The sequence below is a fragment of the Eretmochelys imbricata genome, chromosome 20 (genome assembly GCF_965152235.1).
Source record: "Eretmochelys imbricata isolate rEreImb1 chromosome 20, rEreImb1.hap1, whole genome shotgun sequence".
NCBI lineage: Eukaryota > Metazoa > Chordata > Testudines > Cheloniidae > Eretmochelys > Eretmochelys imbricata.
The window spans coordinates 3,077,109-3,101,686 of NC_135591.1; the positions used below are offsets into that span (position 1 = coordinate 3,077,109).

Sequence of the window (24,578 nt, forward strand, 5' to 3'; positions counted from 1 at the left end):
GCACAACGGCCCAGCTATAGAGCAGGGGGCACCAGGGAATGATGGGGGGGTCCCCTCAGAACCAGTGTCACTGCCCCCCGCATATTCCACAGGAGGCTGTTCCCCTCCCTGTGACTCGCTGGAGGGGGGCAGGCTGCACTTTGGAGCCCCTGCTGGTGACGCACCCCTCCCCAGTTCCTAGCAGCGCTGGTTTGAGACCCGTTCACGCTCCCGTAGGCCGAGGGCTTAGAGCATTAGTGACTTTTCCTTTGCAACGTGTACAGTAGATTATTTATTTTGTTATTTTGGAATAAAACTTTATTTTATGGCTTAATCTCCTCCCCGCTCCCCAACTGCGAGGTGGTGGGGGGGTGGGCGGCAGAGCACAGGGTGCAATAGAAGAGGGGCAGCAGCAAAGGTGGGGGGCAGGGCTGGGCTAGCAGGGGGCTGCGGGTCAGGAGTGAGGGGCACTGGCCGAGCTGGGGGGGGCGGGGAGCCCAGAGCTGGGCTAGCAAGGGGCTGCGGGTCAGGAGTGAGGGGCACCAGCAGAGCTAGGGGTGGGGGGGAGCTCAGGGCAGGGCTAGCAGGGGCCTGTGGGTGGTGGTGGGGAAACTGAGGCAGAATCTCTTTCTATAGCATTTAGTAGCATCCCTCTTGGGGCACGTGGAGCAGGCCAACATCCAGCTCTATCCTCGGCCAGGCTGGGGCCTTTAGGCTGGACCCTGGGCAGGGCCTGTGAATTGAGAGGGAGGAGGGTCAGGCCCCCAGCGGGGGTGGGCAGGGAAGGATAGCGGTGAGGTACAGGCCCTTTAAACCAGCGCCCAGCCCCCGCTGAGCCTTTCCCCTGCCCACCCCTGCTCCTCCACCAGGGCCCTGGTTCTGCCCCCCCAGCTCTGGAGAAGAGGGTAGGGGGCGTCTGCTGCGTGTCTCTCCCGGCTCTGCCTGGCCCATTGCACCGCTGGGGTCCTCTCTGATCACAGGCGACCAGCCACAGGGGGCCCCTCATGTGGGGTCCAAAGCAAGGGGCAAGCTGAGGGGGGGGGGTGCTGATCCCTAAGGGTGCTACCCAGGCCCAGAGGGAGTCAGACCTCACTGGGGGAAGGGAGGTCTGGCTGCTCCCCCCAGCCCCGGCTGCTCCCCCCAGCCCCAGCTGCTCATGCCCATGGCCTTCCACAGGCTGCAGAGATGGGGTGGGGGGGGCACACAGCCAGCCAGACCTCACCCCCTGCCACTGGGCACCCCTTGCCCCTCCCCCTCCGTGGGGGGAATCAGCACCCCCACAACATGGCCCCCCCCCAGGCTGAAATCCAGGCCTCCCAGAGCCCCTCTTCCAGTGTGTGGTCCTTCCCCACTCCACAGCTGCCCAGCTGGGGGTGGGGAAAAGGGGGGCTGCCCCTGCTGCTGTGGTTGCCAGCCCCAGGACGGGGTTGCGGGGGGTTCAGCGTGTTCCATGGTGCGGCGTTTGTACATGGCTAACACAAGGCAGTGATGGGGGGGGGCAGTGATGGCTCCCAAGTGCCACACCGCTCCCCCACACCTAGCAAAGCCCCCAAGCGCAGCTCAGCCCCAGACTCCAGTCCGTCTGGGCCAGGCCCCGAGAGTCCCAGCTGAGACCACCCCAGCCCCTTTGCACGTCTCTCCTGGATGGGCGCCATTCTCCAAAGTGTCCAGCAGGGGGCACCCCTGCAGCGAGGTCACCAGCTGGGGTTGGCCATGGGGTCGCTGTAGCCGGGGGGCTGGAGCCCTTCCTCCATCTGGGCCTCGTACAAGAGCTGGGTGATCTCATCCTCCGAGGGCAAGTCCACGTTGTTGCCCAAACTGGCCAGGAAGAGAACAGGAGGTGCGTTGGGAAGGCAGCCACGGCCCAGCCCCCTGTCCCACCCTCCCCGCGCCTCCGGGGGCACTTACCTCGTCGCCAACAGCTGGGGAGGGGCCGGCAGGAGGGGCCTGAAGGGCGAGATATGGCGAGCGGGCGAGAAGGGGGTGATTTCCGGCATCTCCTCGTCCATGGGGTCGGGAGACAGGTCGTCCAGGATGAGGTCCCCTGGCAAGTACCCGTAGGGCAGCAAATCCCTGCGGGGCACGGAGCAGCCGGTGAGAGGGAGCCGGGGGAGATGTGGGCCTCAGTTCCCACGCTAGCCCCAGATCTGCAGGCTCGGGGCTGGGTGGGAGAGAACGGGACACAGGGCCTTTCCCCTCTAGGGGGTGCCAGCTCCCAGCTGGCCCCAGGGTGGGGAAGGGGACACAGGGCCTTTCACCTGTAGGAGGCGCTGGCTCCGATCTGGCCCCGGGGCAGGGATTGGATGGCTCAGGAAGGTGGGGAGTGGGACGGGCCTTTTGCCTCTAGGGGGCGCCAGCTCCCTGGTGGCCCCAGGGCGGGGGGGACTCTGGGGCAGGGCTGGTCTAGGGGGCTCTCCCAGCAGGGGGCTGGCAGAGGCGGGGGCCGGTTGTCTTACGGCGACAGAGGCTGGCAGCTGAAGGCGACGTTGGGGCCGAGGGGCAGCGCGGTGGCCGGGGTGCTCACGGGCGCTGGGAGGAGCGTCGGGGGGCTGCGGCAAGGACAAAAACGGGGAGTTTGTAAAGGGGTGCGGGAGGCGGGTAAGGCAAGATTAACCCCTTGCTCTCTGGGGACCGGGCGACACCACTGCCCCCTCAGCAAATGCCCCTGAAAGGTCCTAGAGTGAAACCCTGCCCGGGGGGTCAAGCCCTCCCTCGCCGCAAGCTGTACTGGCTGGCTCGGGGTGGGGAACGGGGCACGGGGCCTTTCCCCTCGAGGGGGCATCAGCTCCCATCTGGCCCCAGGGCAGGGATTGGCTGGCTCGGGGCAGGGGGAAATATGGCCTGGGGCCTTTCCCAACAGGGGCACCAGCTCCCGTCCAGCACCACCAGGGTGGGGGACTGTCTGGCTCGGGGGCGGGGAATGGGGCCTTCGATAACCCCAGGGCTGGGTCTGGCTGGCTGAGGACAGGGCAGGGAACTAGGATTTGGGGTTTTTCCCCTCTAAGAGGCTGAGTGGATGGAGGAGCATCAGGCTGGCCTGGAGAAGCTGCCGGAGCAGGTGCATTGGCCCTGGTTTCTCTCGTACATTGCACACGGACTCTGTTGTCCCTACAGGAAGACACAGAGCTATGCCGGCCTTGCCTGGTCCCGCCGGCATCTGCCACCCATGCCCTACGCAGCCCAAATCGGCACCGGCCCCCCCCTCCCCTGAGCAGCCCTGCCCGCTGCGTGCGGAGCGGCCCACTGCACCCCAGAGCCTGGTGTGGGCGGCACGGCACCTACCTGTGGAAAGGAGAGGCACTGGGGATGCCCATGCTCATGCTGGCCTCCTCGGGGGCGTGGAACTGGGGCAGGACCATCTGGGCAGGGAACGCAGAAGAGCTGGCAGCAAACACAGATGCACACGGCCTTAGCACTGGGTCAGAGTCTCAGGGCCCCCCCCAGGCCACTCCGGCAACAACCCCCCAGCGTAGGGGGCATGGCTGGAGCACACAGCATTATGGTTATTCTCCACATGCCTGGGTCAAAGAGCCTAAGTTAGAGCAGCCCTGGGGCTGCTCTAATTGCCCCAGGGAGCGACACAGCAGCGGGGGCACAGGCTGAACCACAGCCTCTGGGGCTGGATGCCGCAGGGCGCTGGTCTCTCGCCCGTGGCCATCTGGGGTTAACACCTGGCTTGGGTCCCCTCTTGGCACAAGCTTGGCTGGCTTCATTCAACCCGTGGGCATGAAACGGCAGCCCGACCTGCTGGCCCCTGCTCCTGGGGCTGACATAGCGACCGGGCACTTATTGAAAGCAGCAGGGTGGGCGCTGGGATCTTACCGCATGTCGGGCAGGTGCAGGTGGTCCATGGGCTGCTCGGGCGGTTGCCCTGGCAAGCTGTATATGTTCGTAGGGGCAGGGGGTGGGACAGCTTGGGGAGACTCCTGGGGGGCCAGCTTCTGATCCCTGTGGAGACACATCACCACCGTTCATGGGAGTGGCATGACGGGGGGGCAGAGAGACGGGCAGCGAGAGGGGCTGTCAGGGCCTCGGGGGGCACAGGCAGAGACTTTGGTAGATGCTCCACCCTGGCTCTGCCCCCACTCCGCCCCTTCCCCCAAGGCCCCACCCTCACTCCGCCTCTTCCTGCCCTCTCCCCCAAGGCCCCCCCACCCCAGCCACTGGCTCCTCTCCACCCTCCCCGGAGCGTCTCCCACCAGCGGCCGGCCCCGGGCCCCCGGGAACAGCTGACGGGCGGCCGGCCCCGGGCCCCCAGGAACAGCTGCGGCACACAGCCTGGGGCAGGGCTGCCCTCAGCCCCCCACCCCACAGCCCTCCCCAACCTACCTTTCACTTTCCACCGTCATCTTGATGGCAGTGGAGACATAGCCTCGGCCATCCTTCCCCATCTGCTCCTCTACAGGAGGAAACAGCAGGTGAAACTCCTGGGAGCCAAACCCAGGGAAGCGGGGCGGGGTGGGGGTGTGTGTGCCGGGGGGGATGGGGGGCGATCGACACACTCTGCGACTTCAGCTTTGGGTGGGGAGGGCCATGTGACCTCCTCGGCCCACCCAATCGCTTGTGGGCTTTATGTTCTGGGGCCGGGCCTGGCTGCACTGATCCTGCCGGCGGGATGCCAAGCCAACGGGGCCCGGGGCCGATCCGCTGTGGCAATGCCCCCATCGCCCCCTCCGGGGCATGTTGCCCAGGCCTGGATTTGATCTTGCCCCTTTCGGGGGCCTACAAGGGACGGGGGCAGATATGGCTTTGCAGTCACCCATCCCATAGGCCCAGCTGCAGTTGCAGGGGGTGACCCCACAGCAGCAGGGGGGCCAGGAGTCCGGATAAGGCCCTGGAGGTGCCCGGGGGTGCCCCAGGGCACCGGGGCGGCCCCTGGACACTCACTGTTGTAATGGCTCCCGAACACCTGGTCCTTGGGCTGGTTGGGATAGAGGTTTCGGAGCTGGCCCAGGTCTCGGATGCGGTCGCCCAGGGAGCGGATGTGGAGGTCCTTGGCGGAGAAGGGCTGGATGTTCTCCACTTGGCTGGACCCTGGGGGGGGGGCACAGCGCAGCGGCTCAGAGTGGGCGGGGGGGCCCCAGTGCTCCGGGGGCAGCACAGGCTGGGGCCCTGCCCCTTACCCCTGTCCCGGGGCTCAGCTCTCCTGCTCCCTTCATGCCCCCCCCCACCTCCAGCGAGCACCGAGCCGGGGGGGCAGGGCAGGGGGCACCCCCTCCTACCGTCCTTGCCGCGGATGACGTGGGCGATGGTGATGCCGCCAATCTCCGAGTCGCTGAACCGCAGCAGGAAGGTCCCGTCGGGCTCCGGGCCCAGCAGCTTGCTGACGTACTGCTTGCTGATGAAGCCGACGATGAGCCTGGGGGGGCAGAGGGGTAATTGGGGGCGGGGGACGACGACATGGATAGATGGACAGACCAGAGAGCAAGCTGTAATCTCGGCTGAACTCCACCTGCCCTCTCTGGCCTCCCTCCCCTCCTATTTCACTGGGCAAGGGAAACGGGAGGGGCTGGGGGTCAGGACGCCTGGGTTCTATTCCTCGCTCTGGGAGGAGAGTGGGGTCTCTTGGTTAATACGTGGTGGGGGGAGGGGCTGGGAGTCAGGACGCCTGGGTTCTATTCCTCGCTCTGGGAGGAGAGTGGGGTCTCTTGGTTAACGCGTGGGGGGGGAGGGGCTGGGGGTCAGGACGCCTGGGTTCTATTCCTCGCTCTGGGAGGAGAGTGGGGTCTCTTGGTTAACGCAGGGGGGGGAGGGGGCTGGGAATCAGGATGGCTGGATTCTGTCCCCAGTCCCAGGAGGGCAGCGGTGCTTAACAGAGCAGGGGGCTGGGAGCCAGGACGCTTGGCTTCTACCTTGGGTCTGCCACTCTTGAGGTGAACCCCTACGTCCCCTCCCATTCAGTCTTTACCGGGGCAACCCCGAGGCACCCACCTGTCCGACCAGTAGCTTTTGAGGCACCTCTTGGTGAGGTCAAGGACCCCGTCAAACCACTGCCAGAAGGTGAATCCCCGGCCAGGCAGGATCTCCTGTGAGCAGCCGGAGAGAGGGAGTGAGGCTGGGTCCCCAAGGGCAGAGCCTGCCCCCCCTCAGCCTGCCCTGGCCCACCCCCGCCCCTCACCTTGTTGAACTGGGCCCAGGAGACGCTGCGGTTGTGGAAGTCCTCGGGGCTGGCGCTGCTGTTGTTGAAGATTTTCTGGGCCAGGAAGAAGTAATGCTCCGGCAGCAGTCCCTTGTTGGTCTGCACCTCCGCCATGAACCGCAGGTTGAGGGTCTCGCACATCTTCTCCCAGGGTACCCGCTCGGCCACCACGAATGGGACCCGCTCCTGCCCCAGGGCATGGAGGGAGGGTCAGGCACCAGCCCCGGCCCCCCGCCATACCAGGAGGCGGGCCGCTGGGGTTCCATGCTCTCGGGGTGGCCACGTCTGGGCACCAACCGGCCCAGACCCCGCGAGCGCTTGGCAGCCAGCGAGTTCGGAGTTAAACTCTCCTCCTTGTTCATTCATTAGTGGGGAGCAGCCCAGCCAAGATCAGCGAGTGAACCCAGAAGTCCTGGTTCCCAGCCCCCCAGCTTTAACCACTAGACGTGATTCCCCTCCCAAAGCTAGGGATAGAACCCAAGAGTCCTGACTCCTTGTCCCCTTTGCTCTAACGACCGGAGCCCACTACCTTCCCAGTTCTGGGTAAAGAACCCAGGAGTCCTAGCTCCCAGCCCCCACTGCTCTAATCACTAGCATCCCATCTCCCAGCTGTGGCAACAGTCAGCTGAAGCAGCCCCGACGCCACGTCCCCCCGCTCCCCACACTCACGAGCTCGGAGAAGGCGTTGTCCCACAGGACCGTTGCCTTGGCATTGTTGTCTTGATTCCCGTGCACAATGACCACAATCGGCAGAGACAGGGCCTGGAGGGGGGAGCACGGAGCGCTGGCCCGTCACTGGGGGGCGGGATGGGACCCCCATGCCCACCCCAGCCATGGCATCAGGCTGGGTGACGGCCCAGCAGGAGCACAAACCGGCACCGGGGTAGGCACAGGCCCCAGGTGGGGTCCGTAGGGCTCAGCGGCACCCCCCAGTGGTGAGACTGGGCAACGCCGGCTGGGAGCGAGAGCCCGGGGTCGGTCTGTGTCCAGCAGCCTCGGAGGAACAGAACCGACTCCCGGCCCACAATGCAAATGGACCCAGGCGTCCTGGTGGGGACCCCCCAGCTCTGCTCCCTCCCCCACCCCCGCCGCCAGGGTCCAGGGGCAGGACAGGGAGCCGGGAGCCACCCTCCCCCGGCACACCAGCCCGGTACCTGCAGGTGGAAGGCCAGGTTGCCGGGACCCAAGGTGACATCGGTGCTGAAGAGCGCAGCACATTTCTCCTCCGTTACCGACTCGGAGCCCTTGCGTTCGCAGCGCTTGATCTTCTTCAGCAGCTGCCAGGACAGAGAGAGAGTCACCCCAGGGCCCCCAGCGACAGGGTCCCCCCAGCAAGGGGCGCAAGCTCCTTCCCTTGGCGTTACCAGAGCTCCTGGCACCCAGCTCTGCCGGTGCCCCTCACTCCCGACCCACAGCCCCTGCCAACCCAGCCCTGGGCTCCCCCCTACCATGCCCCTCACTCCTGACCCACAGCCCCCCCTAGCCCAGCCCAGCCCAGCCCTGGACTCCCGCCCAGCTCTGCCAGTGCCCCTCACTCCCGATCCGCAGCCTCCACAAGCCCAGCCCTGGGCTCCCCCCATCTCAGCTTGGCTGACGCCCCTCAGTCCCAATCCACAGCCCCCTGCTACTTCTCCCTTCCCCCAAACTGCCCTGGTTGACTCTTGGGCCCAAGCACCGGCTTGTCGCCATGGGGGAGGGGCGGGGGGTACCCCCGCCGGACTCACCATGTTCTTGAAGGTGGCGCAGGACGTGGCGCTGGTGGAGTTGATCTCCAGGGCGACCGTATTGTGCACGATCTCCCCCGTGTTTTCACTGGAGCAGGGAGAGGGAGGGCGGTCAGCGAGGGGTTAATGGCCCCCGGGGGGTGGGGCAGGTCGTACAGCGTGGGGGGGCGGGGAGAAGGAGTTTTTCCCCTCTCCCGCCACCCAGGCAGGATCAGCTCACCTGAGCGGGTTGCCATAGCCGCCGAGGGCCAGCTCCCGGGCCTGCTTCTCTGTCACCATGTCGGCTTTGACCACGAAGGGCTTCGCCGAGGGCTGGAGCAGCCGGGGGCCCAGCAGGAAACGTACACTGGCCTGGAACTTGGTCTGGGTCTTAAGCACCTGTGGGGGCTGCTTCTCCACCAGGAAGGAGCTGGGGTGGGGGCAGAAAGGGGGTCAAGGGCTGCCCATGGCTTGGCCAGAAGTAGCCACTGACGCCGGTGCGGACGCAGGAGCTGATAGACTGAAGCTCCCGGTGTCCTGGCCCCGGAGCAGGGTCCCCACAAGGCTGAGATGTTAACCCTGCCCTGGGCCGAACTGTCCCAACCTCCCAAACCCACCCTGTTCTGCTCCGAGCCCCCCGTCCCACCTGAGCCAGATTAGAGCATGGGGCTGGGGCCACGTTCGCCCTTCTGGCAGGGGAGGCAACAAGACTGGATGGTTAGCGCAGGGAGCTGGGACCCAGGACACCTGGGTTCTATCCCTGGCTCTGGGAGAGGACTGGGGTCTCGTGGTTAGAGCAGGGGGCTGGCAGCCAGGACTCCTGGGTTCTATCCCTGGCTCTGGGAGAGGACTGGGGTCTCGTGGTTAGAGCACGGGGCTGGCAGCCAGGACTCCTGGGTTCTATCCCTGGCTCTGGGAGAGGAGCGGGGTCTAGTGCTTATAGCAGGGGAAGTCATCAAGTCCAGCCCCCCTGGCATGCTACTGCCCCCCCTGCCCTGCAGTACCTTTCAACCAGGGCACTCAGCACTGTGTTGAGCCGCTCCAGGAGCCGGGAGAGCAGGTCGGAGCCCAGCTCCCCGCCGACCGCCACCACCTGCTGCTGCAGCTGGAAATAAATGTCCACCAGATTCTCGCACCTGCCGAAAAAGCAGCCGGGCAGGGGACATGTCTGAGCCGACGAGGACGGCCCAGCTACTGTCCCCGAGCTGGGGCCAGAGCCTGGTCCGTGCCGACAGATCCCACCCTGTCTCAGGAGCGCCACCTGGTGCCCAACAGACCAGGGGCTCTGGGAGAAAGGCGGCAGCTGATCTCTCTGCATCTCAGCTTGACCCCCCGCAGCCCTACCACCACCATGGCCGGAGACCAGTCCGGCCAGGAGCCCTTCCCACCCCCAGGCAGGAGGGAGAGGGGCTCGGATCCCAGTGGGGCCGCCGGCAACTGGGAGAAGGAGGGGATCTGTGCCCCCTCTGGAGCCCCCAAGAAGTGGGGAGAAACCCCTCTGCCACACCCCAGGCTGGGAGGCTCGGCCCCCCTCATCCTCTGGGGCTCACCTCTTCTGGAGCGGAGCCAGGTTCTCCTCGAAGACAGCCCCGTTCCCCGCCAGCTGCTGCTGCCGCTTCCAGATGTGGAGCCTCTTCAGCACCTGCAGCTTGGCGCCTTCCAGCTCCTTCATGGCCTCCAGGATGAGAGCGGGCAGATCCTGGGGCGAGACAAGGCGGGCGGCTTGCTGGGGGGGGAGGCGACGAGCCGGGCGGATGGGGCCCGGTGCGGTACCTGGCACCCCCTGCCTTGGAGCAACGCGTGGGCCTGCCCCCCACGGCAGCTGAGCCCGGCGGGATGAAATGGGTGAGGGACGGAGCAGCTGACACGAAGCCACCTTGGCCTCCTGCCCCAAACGCGCATCCTGGGGAGAAGGAGGGCATGGTGCCCTGGCCGGCGCCCATCTCTGCCCTCCCCACCAGGCCTCAGCGGAGGGGCCGTCACTAGCAAGGATATGGCTGGCTGCGGTGTCCCCACCCCCGGCCCCGCATCCACTCACACACCAGCTGACTGTGTAATGCAGCTTCCGGCCTCCTTTGCATCACCGCAGCAGGAGACCAGCTGCTCTTTGCTGACAGCTTCCCAAGGCTGCAACTGATCACATGTAACCTCCCCCCTACCTCCCCCTGCCCCCCCATGCCCCTCGACCCTAACACCTTGCGCCTCCCTTGGGAAATCCAGTTGCTTTGCATCCTCCATCCCTACAAGTGACCGGATCTGCGCTCACCGGTCGGTCCAGCTACCCCAGCTTCAGCCCCCCCACCCCATTTTCAGCCTTGTCACTCCCCCACCCCAGCCTCCATTACTCACGTTCCCCTGGAGTTTCCCGTCTGTCTTCATCTGGGACTCCTGCAGATTCGTCTGCCGGCAGGCTGCGGGAGGAGGAGTGGTAAAGCCCTGGTTAATATCCGAGCCCAGAAAACAAACTGCCAGGGGGCTGCTTCCGGATTCCCCCCCGCCCCGGCGCAGCGGGGCTTCTGGGTGCCCAATCCAGAGGGAGAGGAGTCGGTCGCAGCTCTAGCTGGAGCAGATCATGCTGTCCGCTCAGGACAGTTCCTGGGTTCAGTCCCCAGCCCAGGCCCATGATCCCCAGCGTCATGCAATTTCTAGCAGGAGAAGGAGCTGGGGCGTGAACCCTGGAAACGGGAGACGAGCGGGATGCCAAGAAGATACTGAGCAACCGGAGGGGAGAGATGGCTGGCGAGAGGGCAGCGGGTGCTGATGTGGGGGTGGATAAACGATCCCGCAGCCACGTTCCCCACATGGGGCCGTGATTTTCAGTGCCCTGCGTGTCAGGACCGCAGCGCGAGGGCTCGGCCCTGCAGAGGGTCCAGGCCGCAGTCGAGGCCCCGCGATCGGTGTCTTTGGGCAAAGTGACAGGAGAGAAGCCGGCTCCCAGCTCTGAGGGGGGAGGAGGGGACGTGTCTGGGGGCAGGCCACGGGGCGGAGCGGGATTGAAGGGAGACAGAGAGAAAATGGAGCTGAAGGGCCCCACGCCCAGGCTGGGAGGGAGCCCCTGTCCCCATAGCGTGGAGGCCGAGCTGGGCCGGGGGCACATTTCGAACCAGGCAGGGCAAGCGGTGGAGGGAACAAACCCAGCCCAGGCCCAGATGGGTCTAGTGGGGCCTGTCCAGCCGTTGCCATGGCGATTGCATAATTAGCCTGGTCACTGGGGTTTGTGTCAGCGAACCGGGGTCAAGGTCAGAGCTGGGGAGACACGCCCCAGTGCACCACCCCCGACTCCACCCCATCTGCACACCTCCAGCCCGCCCACCCTCTGTCGTCCAATCCCCTTCCAGCCCCTCCCAACTCCGCCCCCCTTCACACCTCCAGCCCCGCCCACCCTGTCGTCCAATCCCCTTCCAGCCCCTCCCAACTCCGCCCCCTCTTCACACCTCCAGCCCCGCCCACTCCAATCCCCTTCCAGCCCCTCCCAACTCCACCCCCTTCTTCACACTTCCAGCCCCGCCCACCCTGTCATCCAATCCCCTTCCAGCCCCTCCCAACTCCGCCCCCTCTTCTCACCTCCAGCCCCGCCCACCCTCTGTCATCCAATCCCCTTCCAGCACCTCTTTAACCCCCATCCCTTCATGCCTCCAGCCCCGCCCACCCTCTCTCTCTCCAATCCCCTCCCAGCCCCTCCTAACTCCACCCCCCTCTTCACACCTCCAGCCCCTCCTAACTCCTCCCCATCACTCCTCCAGCCCCTCACCCTCTCTCACCTCTGGTCCCGTCTCCCTTCTGCTTCCACCGTTCCTGGAGCACCTGGATCTCCCCGACTCGGTGCTGGAGCCTCTGCAGGTCCAGCCCAAACTTCAGTTCCTCCTGCCTGCGGTGGAAGCTGAGCGGCAGGTGGCGATCCTAGGGGAACGGCAAAGGGGGTGGGGGTAAAACATGAGCCGAACGTCCCCCCCATGAGCCCCCCTGTGGTGGGACAACCTCCCCATCCCTGCAGGGAACCGGGTCCTCCACCGGGCTCCTGCGGCTTTTTAAGTTCTGATGCTTTGGCGTCAGGCGCTTCTCTGGGACAGCAGCACCTGGCAGGAGGACACGGAGCAGCTGAGGGGCTCATTTACCCAGAGGTGAGCGATCATCCCGCAAACCACATGGCCCGAACCGCTGCTGGCTGTCCCATGGCTGCAAGACCCACGTGGGACCAGCAAGGAGACCACAAGGCCCTATGTAATTCAAGCAGCATCTACCTAGCCGTGCCCCCGCAGTCCCCTGGGAAATCACCTTGCACAGACCCCTACACTGGCCAACTGATAGGCCAACAGGGCTGACCGGCACTGATGTGCCCTCCATCTAGGGCCCAAATCCTCCCCAGCCAACATACAGGCCGACAGACACCACCAGCTGCCCAGCTATGGAGGGGCCGGGAAAAGCTACAGTGCAGGCTGGGATGGAGGACAAGGTGCAGTCGTTTATCACAGGTTTGTGCCCGCACAGGTGTGAGTCACTGACCCGTTTGAGCAAGGCTGCTCTCTCGCCCTCCAGAATTCCTTTCACGACTGCCACCAGCCTCAGCGGGTCTCTCCGATACGTATTCTGGAATGGGAGGGCGGGGGGACATGGTTAGCATTAATAGAGGGAGAATTCCCACTCTCCCCCTGACTCCGGCACCCTGCATCCTCAGTCACACTTGTGCGAATTAGTGCAAAACAGCACCTGTTCGTGGGCACGGCAGCTAGGTGCCCACAGGTCTTTGTCTCCCCCAGTAGTTCATCCACAGAGAGGCTCATAAGGCCACTATAGACACCCATGCTTCAAACAGCAGAGGCTCAGGGTTTGACCTCTGTAGGTTCAAATTCGGCTGTAGGCCCACGTGGGTTGGTTACAGGGTTGGGTGAGAAATGGTTTTCCCATCCCCCAGGAGTTTGAGGTTTCAGAATTTTTCCTCCACCCCAAAACAGGACAAAAATTCAAAATCTTGAACATCTTTGCAAACCAATAATCCAGAAAAAAAAAAAAAAACAACCCTGGAGTGGCTCAGTCGAAAAGTTTCATTTCAACAGCTTGAAAATGTTTTGTTTTGATTTTGTTCGTATAAAATAACTAAAATGGCAAAAGCAAAAAACTTGTTTTGAATCGTGGGGAAAATTTTTTTTAAAAACTGTCTTTTTGGCAGTTTTTTGAAAGCAGGAGCTTTGGTGAAACAATCCCCTTTCTCGTGGGCAGTTTCCGTTCTAAGGAATTGACGTTTTCTGACCAAAAAACATTTCAGTTAAAAATTCCTGATGTGCTCCGGCTGGTTTTTTGACCAGCTCTGAATAGTCCAAAGCAGCTAAAAATCAAAACAGAAGAGTCTGTTGTAAAAGTTCCAAGATTGGCCACACAGCAGCTGTGATTTTAAGCTACTCTAGACTCTGCTATTAGCACTGAAGTACTCCAGGCATGTAACGTAGATAGGGCTAATATTTCAAAATATATCTTCAGAAAAGCCCCGATCCTTTAAGGAAAGCCCTGTGTCCATGCACTGCTCATGGCCCAGTCAGGGCTTAAATTTGTTCCAGGGAAAAGGATAGTTTGATCCAAGATTTAATCGCCTCTTTGTATTTAATAGAACTTAATGATTTTTTTGGTGGGGAAATTTCAAAGATTCTTTTTTTGTTGTTGTTTTAATTTCCTAGCAGGAAAAAAAAAGTAATTTGATCGACGAAAAACCAAAAACCTTCCAAGTTTTCAGTAAAAAAAACCCAAAACACACGCTGGATTTTAAGAGCCAACCCCTCCCCCGCCCCGCAACATTTTAAATAAAAAAACAAAACAAAAAATCCCACAAATTTTTATCAAAAAATTGGCGTCATTAAAAAAAAAAACCCAAAACCAAGAGTGTCACCCAAAATGCAAATTTTCTGAAAAAAATATTTGCTTTGCCCCAAAAATGTCATTGGGGGGTGGGGGGCGGGTTGTAATATTGGCTGTAATACTTGATGCTGCAGTGGGAGGCGCTGTTGAGTGTGAATGTTAACCGGTGTCTGGGACCAAAGCCATGGGGGGAGGGGGTTGACTGGGGGGTTATAAGCCGAAATAAATAACCCTAACCCTAACCCCCCACTCACACACAGCCTCCGGGCCATACCTCCAGGTTACTGACGTGCTGGAGGACCTGACGCTGCTGCTCGTTGCCGCTGGCAAGGCCACGGACCTTCTCCACCATGGCGGAGAGCAGCGCGCCGGCCGCGCTGATGCAGAAGGAGTCGGTGCCGGTGATGAACTCCCTGGCAGCGGAGGAAAGGGCAAGAGGGAAAGGGAGGGAGAGATGAACGAGTGCAGACGTCCCGGCCTCCCCTGGCCAGCCCAACTGGGAGAACCGAACCTCGACTGGGCTGTCTCACGACTTCGGGGGCCCAGCTTGGGATTTTCTGAGCGGGAGACGCTGCTCCACTCCTCCAGGAGGAAGGAACCACTTGGATTCCTCCTGCCCTGAGCTTGTGCAGACAAGACGGGAGGCCCAAGAGAGGCTGGGCAGTGGGGCGTTTGTCGTAGGGAGCGAGGGGCGCGGGATGGGCGTTCCCCACTCACCACGGCTGGTTTTCCAGCCAGTCAGCCAGCAGACTCCGCAGGTCACGTGGGAACTCCCCGAAGAGGCCACTGAAGTGCTCTGGAGGCATGTGGGAGACGAGGCTCCACAGGGACATCTTGGAGCTGGCCGCCTATGGGGCTAAAAATAGATAGGAGAAGGCGGCGTGAGCCGGGCCTCCAGCTATCCATGGTTAACCCCTCAAGCCTTCCCTGCAAATGACCCGAGTCCCTGGCGTCTCCCTCAGGGACCTCTGGAAAGAGCAGCATGGCCAAGTGGAGAGAAAGTATCCTGAACTAGGCCTCAGGAAACCCGGGCTCTATTTCTGGCTCTGCTGCTGGCCTCCGGAGTGGCCCTGGGCAAGTCACTTCCCCTCTCCGTGCCTCAGTTTTCCCCCATCTGTGAATTGGGGGACAATGCAACTGACCTCCTTTGCAAAGTGCTTCAAAGAGAAGAGCTCAGCATTGTTATTATGTGCCGGGGCCAGTGACAAATTATAGAGAAAGAAAGAACGGGTGACCCGGTCGTTATACTGCTAGACCCCGGTTCAAATCCCTGCTCCGCCCCTGCATGACCTCATGTGCCTCGGTTTCCCCATCTCTACAACAGGGAGAATAGCACTGCCTCACTGGGGAAGGTTGTGGGGATAAATACCTCAAAGTTTGGAGCTCAGATACTACAGTAATGGGGGGGCAGAGAAGTACCTAAGACAGGTTGTTGATTTTAAAGTCTAGGTCAGAGGGAGTTGGGGCATGTGGGGCTGGCAGCACATCTGTCCCATCTAGCCCTGCTTAGCTGTCCCTGGGATCACCCTATCAGCTCAAAGGCCGGAAAATCATTTCCAAAGCCTGTTATCCCTGTCCACCCCCATCCCTTGCACCAGTTCTCCCTTATCTCCCCCAGCGTGGGAGCATCCAGCCCCTGGGGAGTGCCCCCCTCCCAGCGCCGCACACCATCCCAGCAACACTTAACAAGCTGGTGGGATTCATTGACACGAGATTTCTTGGAACTCAAGAACTCATGACCCTTTATAGAACAGGAGCTGTAATGAGAAGAGTTGTGGCCGGGCTATAAATCCTCATGCTCCAGGACAAATGCCGCCCTCTAACTTCTGGAGGTCAGGAAGAAACTTCCCCCAGAGACAGGTTATTCTATATCTGCTTCCTGCAGAGATTTCTTCACCTCCCCTGAAGCCTCAGGTCCTGGCTTCTGGTGGAGACAGACAGATCAAGGATCCACTACAGTCTTGCATCCTTGTGTCCCCTTATTCCTCCCAGGGTCCAGGAACGGGGCAAGTTCTGCTGTCGGTTCCCAGCAGGGAAATCCCGCCGGGGCCCTGCAACAGGACTCCCCGTTTGCAAAGAAAACCAGACACATTTCAGGCCAGATCCTCAGTTAGTGTCGATCAGCTTCACCACCGCTCGGTTTCCATAGAGCTGCTCTGGTTTGCACCAGCTCCTGATCTGGCTGTTATTTCTTCCCCTCAAGACAGATCTTTTGCACGTCGCTGCTCGGAGGGGAGGCAGCGAGCGGAAACCCTGGCAGGATTTTGCTCCTTCTGGGATCCAAGCCAAGGAGCGGCTTTTGGCTTGGGCTGCATGCGAGAGTGAGCAGCCAGGGGCCCCCGGAGATGGCAACCAAGGGCCCGGACTAGTGACTGTTACCAAACAATAACAGAAGCAAAGTACGAGAAGAGGTGGAGTTTGCAAAGGCCTTGAGGAGGCCGCGGGCAAGGCCAGGAAACCAGACCAGGATTACAACATAAGCAGCATCTCGGAGGAAACAAACAAAACCGGCCAGGCTTGCCTGCTTTGGGGAAGTGGCTTTGTGCGTCTGACAGGGGACGCTGGCAAAAACCCAGGGCCTTTTTCTCCCTTCTGCTGGCACTGTCTCCTACGCTCCTGCCGAGCAGATGGAAAAGGCTTCTGATCTGCTAGCATTTGCCACCCACTTTGCACGCCTTCGGCCGGGGGCGGAGGGGTGGGGAGAATCCACGTGTGGAGAAACCACTTAAGGAAGAAGCAAAGCCCTTAAATCTCACCTGTCTCCTCCAGCGCTCGCTGAAATCAGCAGGGCTCAGCCCTCACCCACTCCCCTCAGCGTAAAGCTGGCAATGCTGCTGTCCCAGCGCGAGCTGGGCCCGGGGATTCCTGAAACAGGTTAATTTTTGACCAAGGGATACTGGCTCGAATGCAACATAGTCTGATCATTTCAATCTCCCAGTGCTGATAAGGCTCAGCCTACAGGAACGGAGCCAGTGCATGCTGGTAAATACCCGCAGGTTCGCCCCAGCGATCTCCTCCCACTTTGCAGAGCTCGGTTCAACACGGACGCTGCGCCATGGGCCTGGCAGTGGAGGGTAGCTCCGGCCGTGGGCCCCCCCATCTACCTCCTATCACGTGGGCCCTGGGGGGGCAGAGAATAAGCTGTAGCCCAATCTGTGCCAGCCAAGCCAGCTCTGCCCTGTGCACTGGGGGTGAATGGGAGCCCAAGAGCAGGACATGGCACCGAGCCCTTATGTCAGCGCCATACTAAGGAAACTTCCAGCACTGGCGGATTCTCAGATGGCCCTGCCTGTCTGGAGTGGCGCTGAGGGGCTTCTGAGGGAGAAGCAGAGTGTGTAGTGCCCAGATACCATAGGGATGCTCAGGATGTAAGAACCTAAATAGAACAAAAAGGGGAAAAAAGATGGGTATCTTGCTCCCCGGCCCCCCAAGAAAGAGCCAGTCCCCCTCCATTTAAAGCTTACATGTGCATGCATAGGGCCGGGTTACATCATAGTCTAGACCCCAGAGTCCCAGGAGGGATCAGAACTTCAGCATTCTGTTTCTGACCCTCATGTGGGCGAAGAAAAGCTAGAGAACAGGACCCAAGTGGAACCCATCCCTACCTGAGTTTGCAGAGAGCCAGAAACAATAGCTCCACCATGCTTAGCTTGACTCTAAAAGCCACGGCCACACCAATGAAAGGTGGGGTTATGGTGTAGGGGCAGGACCACAGTGTCCCCTCCAAGTGTGTTGTACCTAGGACCCAGAGAGCCTCAATTCAGCGGCGTGTGAATTCTGTCTCCCGCCGACTGTCCCTGTTGAGAAGTTATTACTCCACACCTCATGTGGTAACCACCATTCTCCACTGCAATCTCTGTTCCTGTACAAAACTTCCCCAAACCCTCTAAGGAGAGCTCCCAGGAGAACAACTCCCTGGAGTTTGTGTATCTCAGGGATGCTCAAGAACGTTTGCAGATCAAACACAGCTGGGCGGGTGTTAACCTGCTCCCCTGGGCAGGAGGGGATGCATCACAAGCCAAATCAAACATGCAGTTACCAGTGGGAGGGACATTGGACCTTTGCGTGCCCATCACCGTGGTCTCTCATTCAACCCGGAATGAAATCACACACCCCTCCTGGCACTGCCCCAACCCCGTGAGGCTGCCACTCAGTGCTTTAAGCCACCTGTCCCCTGCCGTGCTGGCGAGCCTGAACAACACTGCCCTCTAGTGTCCGGGACCACTTAGCAGATAAGAGACCTACTACTAGCTGCAGGCAGGGGGAGCACTCCTTTAGCTCAGGCTGGGGATCTGTGGTTCCAATCCTGCACCAGCCGAAATTTGGCCAGCCGCACCCGTCTCCCTGCAGAGCGCTGGGATTAGCTCCTGTTGATTTTGGAGATCAGCCATCCATGAAGCAGTTTGCATCTGCAGTGGCTGGCATGCGACACCTTCCTGCTGGTTCCCTAGCTCCTGCTCCCTGCACCCACCGGGGGCGTTCGCCCGCAGTGCTGGGGGGGTGCGGCCGCTCAGAGGCTGCTGCTCCAGACCTGCCGCTCATTATGTTCCCTTCAGACCGTTGCTGACTCAACCGGTCGTTACACATTTCCATGGACCAGCGACCTGCGCAGCTGGCGACAATTGCCTCATGTTTTGGGGGCGCATCAGAGGAACAGCCAGGGCAGGAATCTCCCCCGCGGGTTCCTCCATGGGGGCAATCAGTTTCGCTTCCCTTTCTGGTGACTGGCAGCTGCTGAAGAGGCCATTTTAATCTCCCCCACAGCGGGGGGGGGGGCACTCCCTGACCCCCCAGGGAAAGGTGGAGGGGGGGCACAGCCCATTTGGGAAGAATAGAGGCCTCCGTGGGCTTTCTACTTAGTCATAGCGCATTGGGAAGCCGAGGCTGCGTCCCAGCCCTGGAGACGGCAATTACTCATGAGATGCTCTGTCATTTCCTGACAACACGAGGCACAACCCCCCCCGGCCCCCCCCAATGTTTCATGGACCCCCTTCACCCGCCCCCGACAATCAGTCTTTGGGCAGGAAGGCACCTGTGCTGCAGGGACAGGGGGCACCCCAGCTGGGCCCTTCCCCTCCCACAACGCTCCCTGGAACAACACATGACTCCGAGTCCCCCGCACGCCCACAGTTCCTGGCACAGCGAGGCAGCTCGCCGCTCGGGATCGGGGGCGGTGGGGAGAGCCAGGGGCCAGCTCCGTGCACAGCCCCCCTCCCCGACACCCCGTTTGGCTCCCGGAACAGGACGCACCCGGCATGCAGAGCTTTCTTGTTTTTTTTCTTGGAGGGGAGAAGCCAGCAGAGATTTCAGGGGAGCCGCTCGCAGAGGAAGGAATTCCCAGTGGGTAAAGCCCAGGAGACCTGAGATCTAGTCCTGGCTCCACTCACTCCCATCACGCGTCTTCTCCGAGCCTCAGTTTCCCTCTCTTTGCTGTGGGGAGAGGGATGATTCAGCCCCCTGAGGCTCAGATTTCAGGGTGATAAGAGCCGTGAGAAAGCTGCCAAGCCAACATCTCTCTCACAGGCTGGCAGATCCGCACCCTTGCACGGTGTGAAGCAGACGGGAAGCCACAGATTGCAGCAAAAGAGCCACAGACACCAGTTCATATGGCAGTGAAAGCCCTGCTGATTCAGAGAGAGAGAGAGAGAGAGACCGGGGCTTCCCCAGGTGACCCCACTCGGGCCTGACGCTCGGCAAAGCGTCCAGTGCTTGCCTTTAGCCCGCAAGAGGATCAGGGCAGTTTCTAATAGTAGAATCACTGGTGACTTTCAGAGAGATCGGTACTCTCAGCACCAGACAGCGTGCTGGCTGTGGTTTTGAACATGCCCCGGCACGCCTGCGGAACTGACTGCCACATGATTTTGTCACACCTGGCAGAATTTCTAACATGACCCTCCTTAGATGAATAATGGGAACATCCCCAGCACACATCCGACCGTCTAGATAAGAGCTATGAACTCCCCGCCCAGGGGTAAGGAAGGAGCAGCCCCAAGGGGCAGGGGCTGGAGAGGATTGATCAGGGGAGGCAGTGAGCCAGAAGACTGGCACGGTACCAGGGGAGCTGAAGCCTAGGGTACAGGGTGGAGCTGGGATACCCGAGAGGATAACAGAAGCCCCCCCCGATCCTCCTCCTTGAATTTTACAACCCACGTGCATTTCGCTAGGAGCCACGGCTGCCTGTGCTTGTGTGGGGAACGCATGAGAACAGGGGGTGTTTTGTGGTACTGCCAGGGAAGCTGGTCCCCATTTTGCCCTCCCCCCCCCCCGCCCGGGAGGATGCCACAGCCCCTGTCCCTGCCGTGTGTGCTCCCACCCTCGTGTGGGAGATTTCATGACTCGCAGGTGGAAGAGCCATGAGGAAATTCACATTGCCAGGCTCTTCCCCCATCAGCCGTTCCCCTTCGTCACCTGGGGTACGGCTGCTTGACCCCTGAAACGCCACAGCTAGTGGGATTCCCGTGGCAGCCGCTGCCCACCGCGTGCCAGGAAAAGCAGGGTTTCCCTCCCATGCCGCCCAGCCGCCATAAAAGGGCTCAAGAGGGGTGGAGCTCTGTGCAGGGATGGCAGCAGCCTCTTACCGCCCGCTCCCCTGCTCCGGCGCTCCCAGGCCAGGCCTGGTGTGACCCACGACTTACCCACCCCTGCCAGATCCTGCTCCAGCTGATCGGACCTGGCCCCTTGGATGGCGACGCAACCGAGCATCGCCCCCACTTGGCTCCCTCTTTGCCCGACCAAGACCATCCCATTTGCCTTTCCCCAGGCGCCCTGCCCAGCCGCATCCACACCGCCAGGTTCAGAGCCAGTCGCCCAGAGAATTTCAACCTAGCCTCCTTCAGCTTCGCCTTGCCCAGCCCGAAGCTCCCCCAGGCTTGTGAGGGAGCAGGAAGGATGGGGCACTGCCCTGCCGCGCAGGGAGGGCATGCAAGGCTAGATTAAAGACCAGGAGGCAGAGAAACTGTAACGGGGCCATGGAAAAGTGCCATACAGTTCACTGGCCCCACCCACTCCTGCAGGGCACCTGCCAATGTGGGGGGGAAGACTGTATCTTTCAGGAAGGGACACTTAGGCCCACAGAGAGGGATGGAGAAGAAGAGGGGTGAATACGCAGAGGAGCCTAGAGCAGAGATGAACTCAACTTTGGCCAGACTTTACGGGATCCAAAGCCTTTTTTCCCCCTCCCTGCTTTCTACCCCTCCCCGGCCATCCTCTTTTTTTTAAGCCACAAGAAACAACTGGAGGGTGGCAGCACCCATCGCCAATTTCCTGTTCGCTTCCTCCTGAGTTAGAGAGGCCCGGTTTCCCCTACAGACGCCACGGTGGTTTGGGCCCAGGCTTGTCCCCATGCCACAGCGGTTCTGCCCCCAGCGTCCTGCGATTCCTCTCGAAAGCTGCAGGCAGCACGGGAGAACCCAGTGCTGTTTTTTCCTGGTTAGGGGGCTCAGACCTGCAAAGCACCAGGCACAGAGAGCTTGGGGGGCAGACGGGAGGGACAACATCTAGCCCCCTTCCAGAGGAGTGGGCCTATGTCGCAGATCTTCATCGCACCACACCCTCGTCAGCCAAAGAGCAGCAGGAGCTGGGGACAGGACCGTTCCTCCCAGCAGACCCTGGTCCCCTGATGCTCACACTGCTCCCATCTCTGAGCTTTCCCTAAGTGGTAAAAAGGGAGCTCTTTTATAGCCCTGCTCCCTTTCCCAGCATGCACTGCTGGCCAGCCTACAACATCCATGGTGCCCCTGGACTCCAAGTCCCAGAATCCCTTGTTTCCAGGGTCGGAGCTGGACGATGACTTCCCTTAAAGGGCTAAACACACACCGTCCCGCCCCCTCCTGTGAGGGAAGCTCTTAGGACTTCACCACAGCAGCGGGTGAAGCCCAGCAGGGACGTTACCCAGCTGCACCTACGTGATCACAAGAAACACCCAAGGGGTTGAGAGCTCCAGGGAGACGCTTCCAGCTGGGACATGCTAAGCGTGGCTCCTGGGTGGTTCAGCCTCCCCCCCACCCCCACCCCAGAGCTGGGGATAGGACCCAGGAGTCCTGGCTCCCAGCCTCATCCCACCCCACCACACCCTGTCTTAGCCCACTAGACCCCAGCCCAGAGTGGGGATTAGAACCCAGGAGTCCTGTTTCCCAGCCCCGCCACTCTAACCCAGTAGCCTCCCCTAGCAGGGGATAGAACCCAGGCATCCTGGCTCCCAGCCCCCTGTTCCAACCACTAGACCCCACTCTCTCTAACCTCAGGAGCATTGCCCCAGCCCAACCTCATCGCCTGCTGGACTGGGTAACATCTGTAAATAAAACAGCAACTCCAGGGGTTGGGTGACCCCTCCCTCACTGTCTGTCCTTCCGCGGGGCCCCGGCTTGGCACGGAGCCCGGGGGAAGCAGCGAGCTTCCTCAGCAGCCTGCAGATTTTAAACCCAGCCTTCGCTCCCGGCAGAGCAGCGGCCTGACCAGGCAGCCAGAGGGCGTGACCCTCGTTCCCCATGCAGGCCTCGAGCCTGCTCCTCGGACGCATGGTCCCGGCGATCGGACCGCCATCCTCACCCTCACGCTCGCCCCCGGCTGGAGAGGCCAGCGGGTCCCGGCCTGTCGAGCTCCCGAGCTCCCATCCCTGGGCCCCGGCCCCGTTCTGGGGGGGGGGGGGGGTGGCGTTCGTCCAGCCTCCCCGTTACCTTGTGCCGAGCCTCGACCGTCGCTTCCAGGGGGACGCGTCTGTTTAATCCATCCTGCCCCAGAGGGGGCGGGAGCTGGCGGGTTGGGGTGTCGGGGCCAGGGCTTCTCCGCCCCCCCGGCCCGCTCCCCGGTTTGGGTTTGCAGTTGTGTTTCCGGCTTCGCAGGGTTTGTCGGAGAGCCAGGTGGCGATTGACGTGGGGAGAGGCTCCCGCAGGCTGACATCAGAGGCTCCAGACTGTAACTGAAAGTAACGAAAGGCAGGAAGGGGGAGGAGGCCTGCGAAGTGGGGGGGGCGGGTCATACTCTGCCCCGCTTGCAGCTCCTGGGTTCGGCCGGAGTCCTGCCCACAGCGCACCCGTGCCCCTCCGGGCCTCCCCCCGCACACACTGCCCCACTGGGCCCCCTCGGCAGGTCAAGGACAAGCCAGAACGGCTGGAGACAGGCCTGGCATGAGCCAGACGGTGACCTCGGCCTTCCAGCCCTGCCCGTGCCCCTCACTCCCAACCCGCAGCCCCTGTCAGCCCAGGCCTGGGCTCCCCCCCCCAGCCCTGCCCGTGCCCCTCACTCCCCACCCGCAGCCCCTGCCAGCCCAGCCCTGGGCTCCCCCCACCCAGCCCTGCCGGTGACCCTCACTCCGAACCCGCAGCCCCTGCTACCGCAGCCCTCAGCTCCCCCCATCCCTGCCGGTGACCCTCACTCCCGACCTGCAGCCCTGGCCTCCTGCCTCACACCACAGCTCTGGTGATGCCCTGCAATGTCCCTCCCGCCCTGCTTTCCAGACACACACACTCCAGCTCAGGCAAGGGAGCACCCTGTGGAAAGTTTAGTTCATTTTCTAGCAACAGCCGAGGAGGTGGCAGGGTGCCAAGGGGCGCAGCCCGCAGGAATGTTGGCTTGCAGCTGCAATTTGATCTGATCTCTTGGCTTGGGTCCAATCCAGCAGCCAGGGGCGGCACCCTCTGCTGGCGGGGGCAGAGGGAGAGGGAGGGACACTCACCCACCTCTCCCTGTGCTTCTTTGGGAAATCAAACCACTGCATCAAACCAATCTGCCCCCTCCCCAACCGCCTGCCCGGTCCTGTCCCCCAGCAGCACTTGGCTCACACAACCACCAGGTCTTGCTCCCACTGGATAGGCCCGAGAGCCCCAGGAATGTGCCCTGATGGCTGGAATGATCACTCAGCTGAACCCCACGGTTCACCCCCAGGTCTGCCCGTGGCCAGGCAGCCCGGATCCATCCGGGCGGGCGGTTAGGGGGTTAACCCGCCGGGCCATCGGCGCGCCGGCATTGGCAGCCTGGCCTGTGTTTGCTGATGCGCAATGCCCAGGCTGGTTGGGTGCCAGCCAGTGCTCGCACCGCAGATGGGAAACCGACCAACTGATTGGACTGGAACGAGGGGGGAGCACTCGGGGGGGGGGGGGTGCTGGCTCCAGGGAGGTTGGAGCCGCAGCATTGAGGCTTAAATGACCAGAGAGCCCCCCCCACTCCTGGGTATGCCTTGTGACATGTCACACGCATGTGCACAAAGACCCACAGACGCACACGGGTACATGCATACACGAACATGCACACAGGAACATACATGCCCCCAAATAGCCACCCATGTCCATACACACAGACACACGTATGCACCCAAGCACACGTATAGCCATACATGTACATACGCATATATGAATCCCTAAATCCACGCACCCATATGGCCATACACATGTATCCACCCATGCAGACCCCCTCCGCCATACATGTACGTACCCACAGACACAGCCCCAGGGATGTACACACCCACACAAGCACAGACCCGAACTTACCCAACACCTCGAGGCTGGGGCGCAGCGTGCGTCCCCCCTGGCGCGCGCTAATCCCTTGTCTGCATTATACACGGCACCAGCCTCACCTCAGTCCTTTGTAAAATGGGTCTGAGTTCAATCGGGGGCCAGCTCCCATGCGGACAAAATCAGCTCAAACCTGGTCTGTCCTGGGAGAGCCCGTGGTGGGCCAGCCTTGTTATTATCAGATGCAGCTGAGCAGCAAAGGCTGGGTCTTCTGTCAAGGACTGCGAGGGGTCAGGGGGAAGGGGGCGGCAGGCAGGAGGATAGTTCCTGTGACTAGCCCAGGCATGGAGTTAGGATTAGGGTTAGGGTTTCAGAGCAGCAGCCGTGTTAGTCTGTATTCGCAAAAAGAAAAGGAGGACTTGTGGCACCTTAAAGACTAACCAATTTATTTGAGCATAAGCT

The 24,578-nt window shown here is 61.6% G+C and overlaps 1 protein-coding gene across 4 annotated transcripts; it reads right to left on the reverse strand.

The window, feature by feature from the left end:
- Positions 1-258: 258 nt before the first annotated feature.
- STAT6 (signal transducer and activator of transcription 6) lies at positions 259-22,892 on the reverse strand. 4 transcript variants are annotated; one of them, XM_077838440.1, is made up of 23 exons: positions 22,344-22,891; positions 16,425-16,533; positions 14,386-14,524; positions 13,943-14,081; positions 12,325-12,408; positions 11,583-11,721; positions 10,171-10,232; positions 9,372-9,520; positions 8,826-8,957; positions 8,063-8,251; positions 7,843-7,930; positions 7,273-7,395; positions 6,788-6,880; positions 6,098-6,304; positions 5,911-6,005; positions 5,202-5,338; positions 4,867-5,013; positions 4,309-4,378; positions 3,802-3,927; positions 3,262-3,360; positions 2,436-2,528; positions 1,888-2,052; positions 259-1,797 (listed from the first exon to the last, which is right to left on the reverse strand). In XM_077838440.1, exons 3-23 carry the CDS (start codon positions 14,499-14,501, stop codon positions 1,674-1,676), a joined length of 2,577 nt encoding a protein of 858 aa, XP_077694566.1. In that variant the 5' UTR covers positions 14,502-14,524; positions 16,425-16,533; positions 22,344-22,891; the 3' UTR covers positions 259-1,673. The 4 variants fall into 4 exon arrangements, with proteins under 4 accessions (XP_077694566.1, XP_077694565.1, XP_077694568.1 ...); XM_077838439.1 differs by lacking the exon at positions 16,425-16,533 and having other exon boundaries at positions 22,344-22,890; XM_077838442.1 differs by lacking the exons at positions 2,436-2,528; positions 16,425-16,533 and having other exon boundaries at positions 22,344-22,892.
- Between the last annotated feature and the right edge of the window lie 1,686 nt (positions 22,893-24,578).

What these genes read in the sequence shown, in the direction of transcription:
- STAT6 (XM_077838440.1), bottom strand. Translation starts at nt 14,501, where the DNA reads ATGTCCCTGTGGAGCCTCGTCTCCCACATGCCTCCAGAGCACTTCAGT. An exon ending in GAGCAGCCTTGCTCAAACGG is followed by an intron (nt 11,722 to 12,324) that starts GTCAGTGACTCA and finishes CCGTTCCCCTAG; the next exon opens with GATCGCCACCTGCCGCTCAG. An exon ending in ACCTGGCCTTCCACCTGCAG is followed by an intron (nt 6,881 to 7,272) that starts GTACCGGGCTGG and finishes TCCCCCCTCCAG; the next exon opens with GCCCTGTCTCTGCCGATTGT.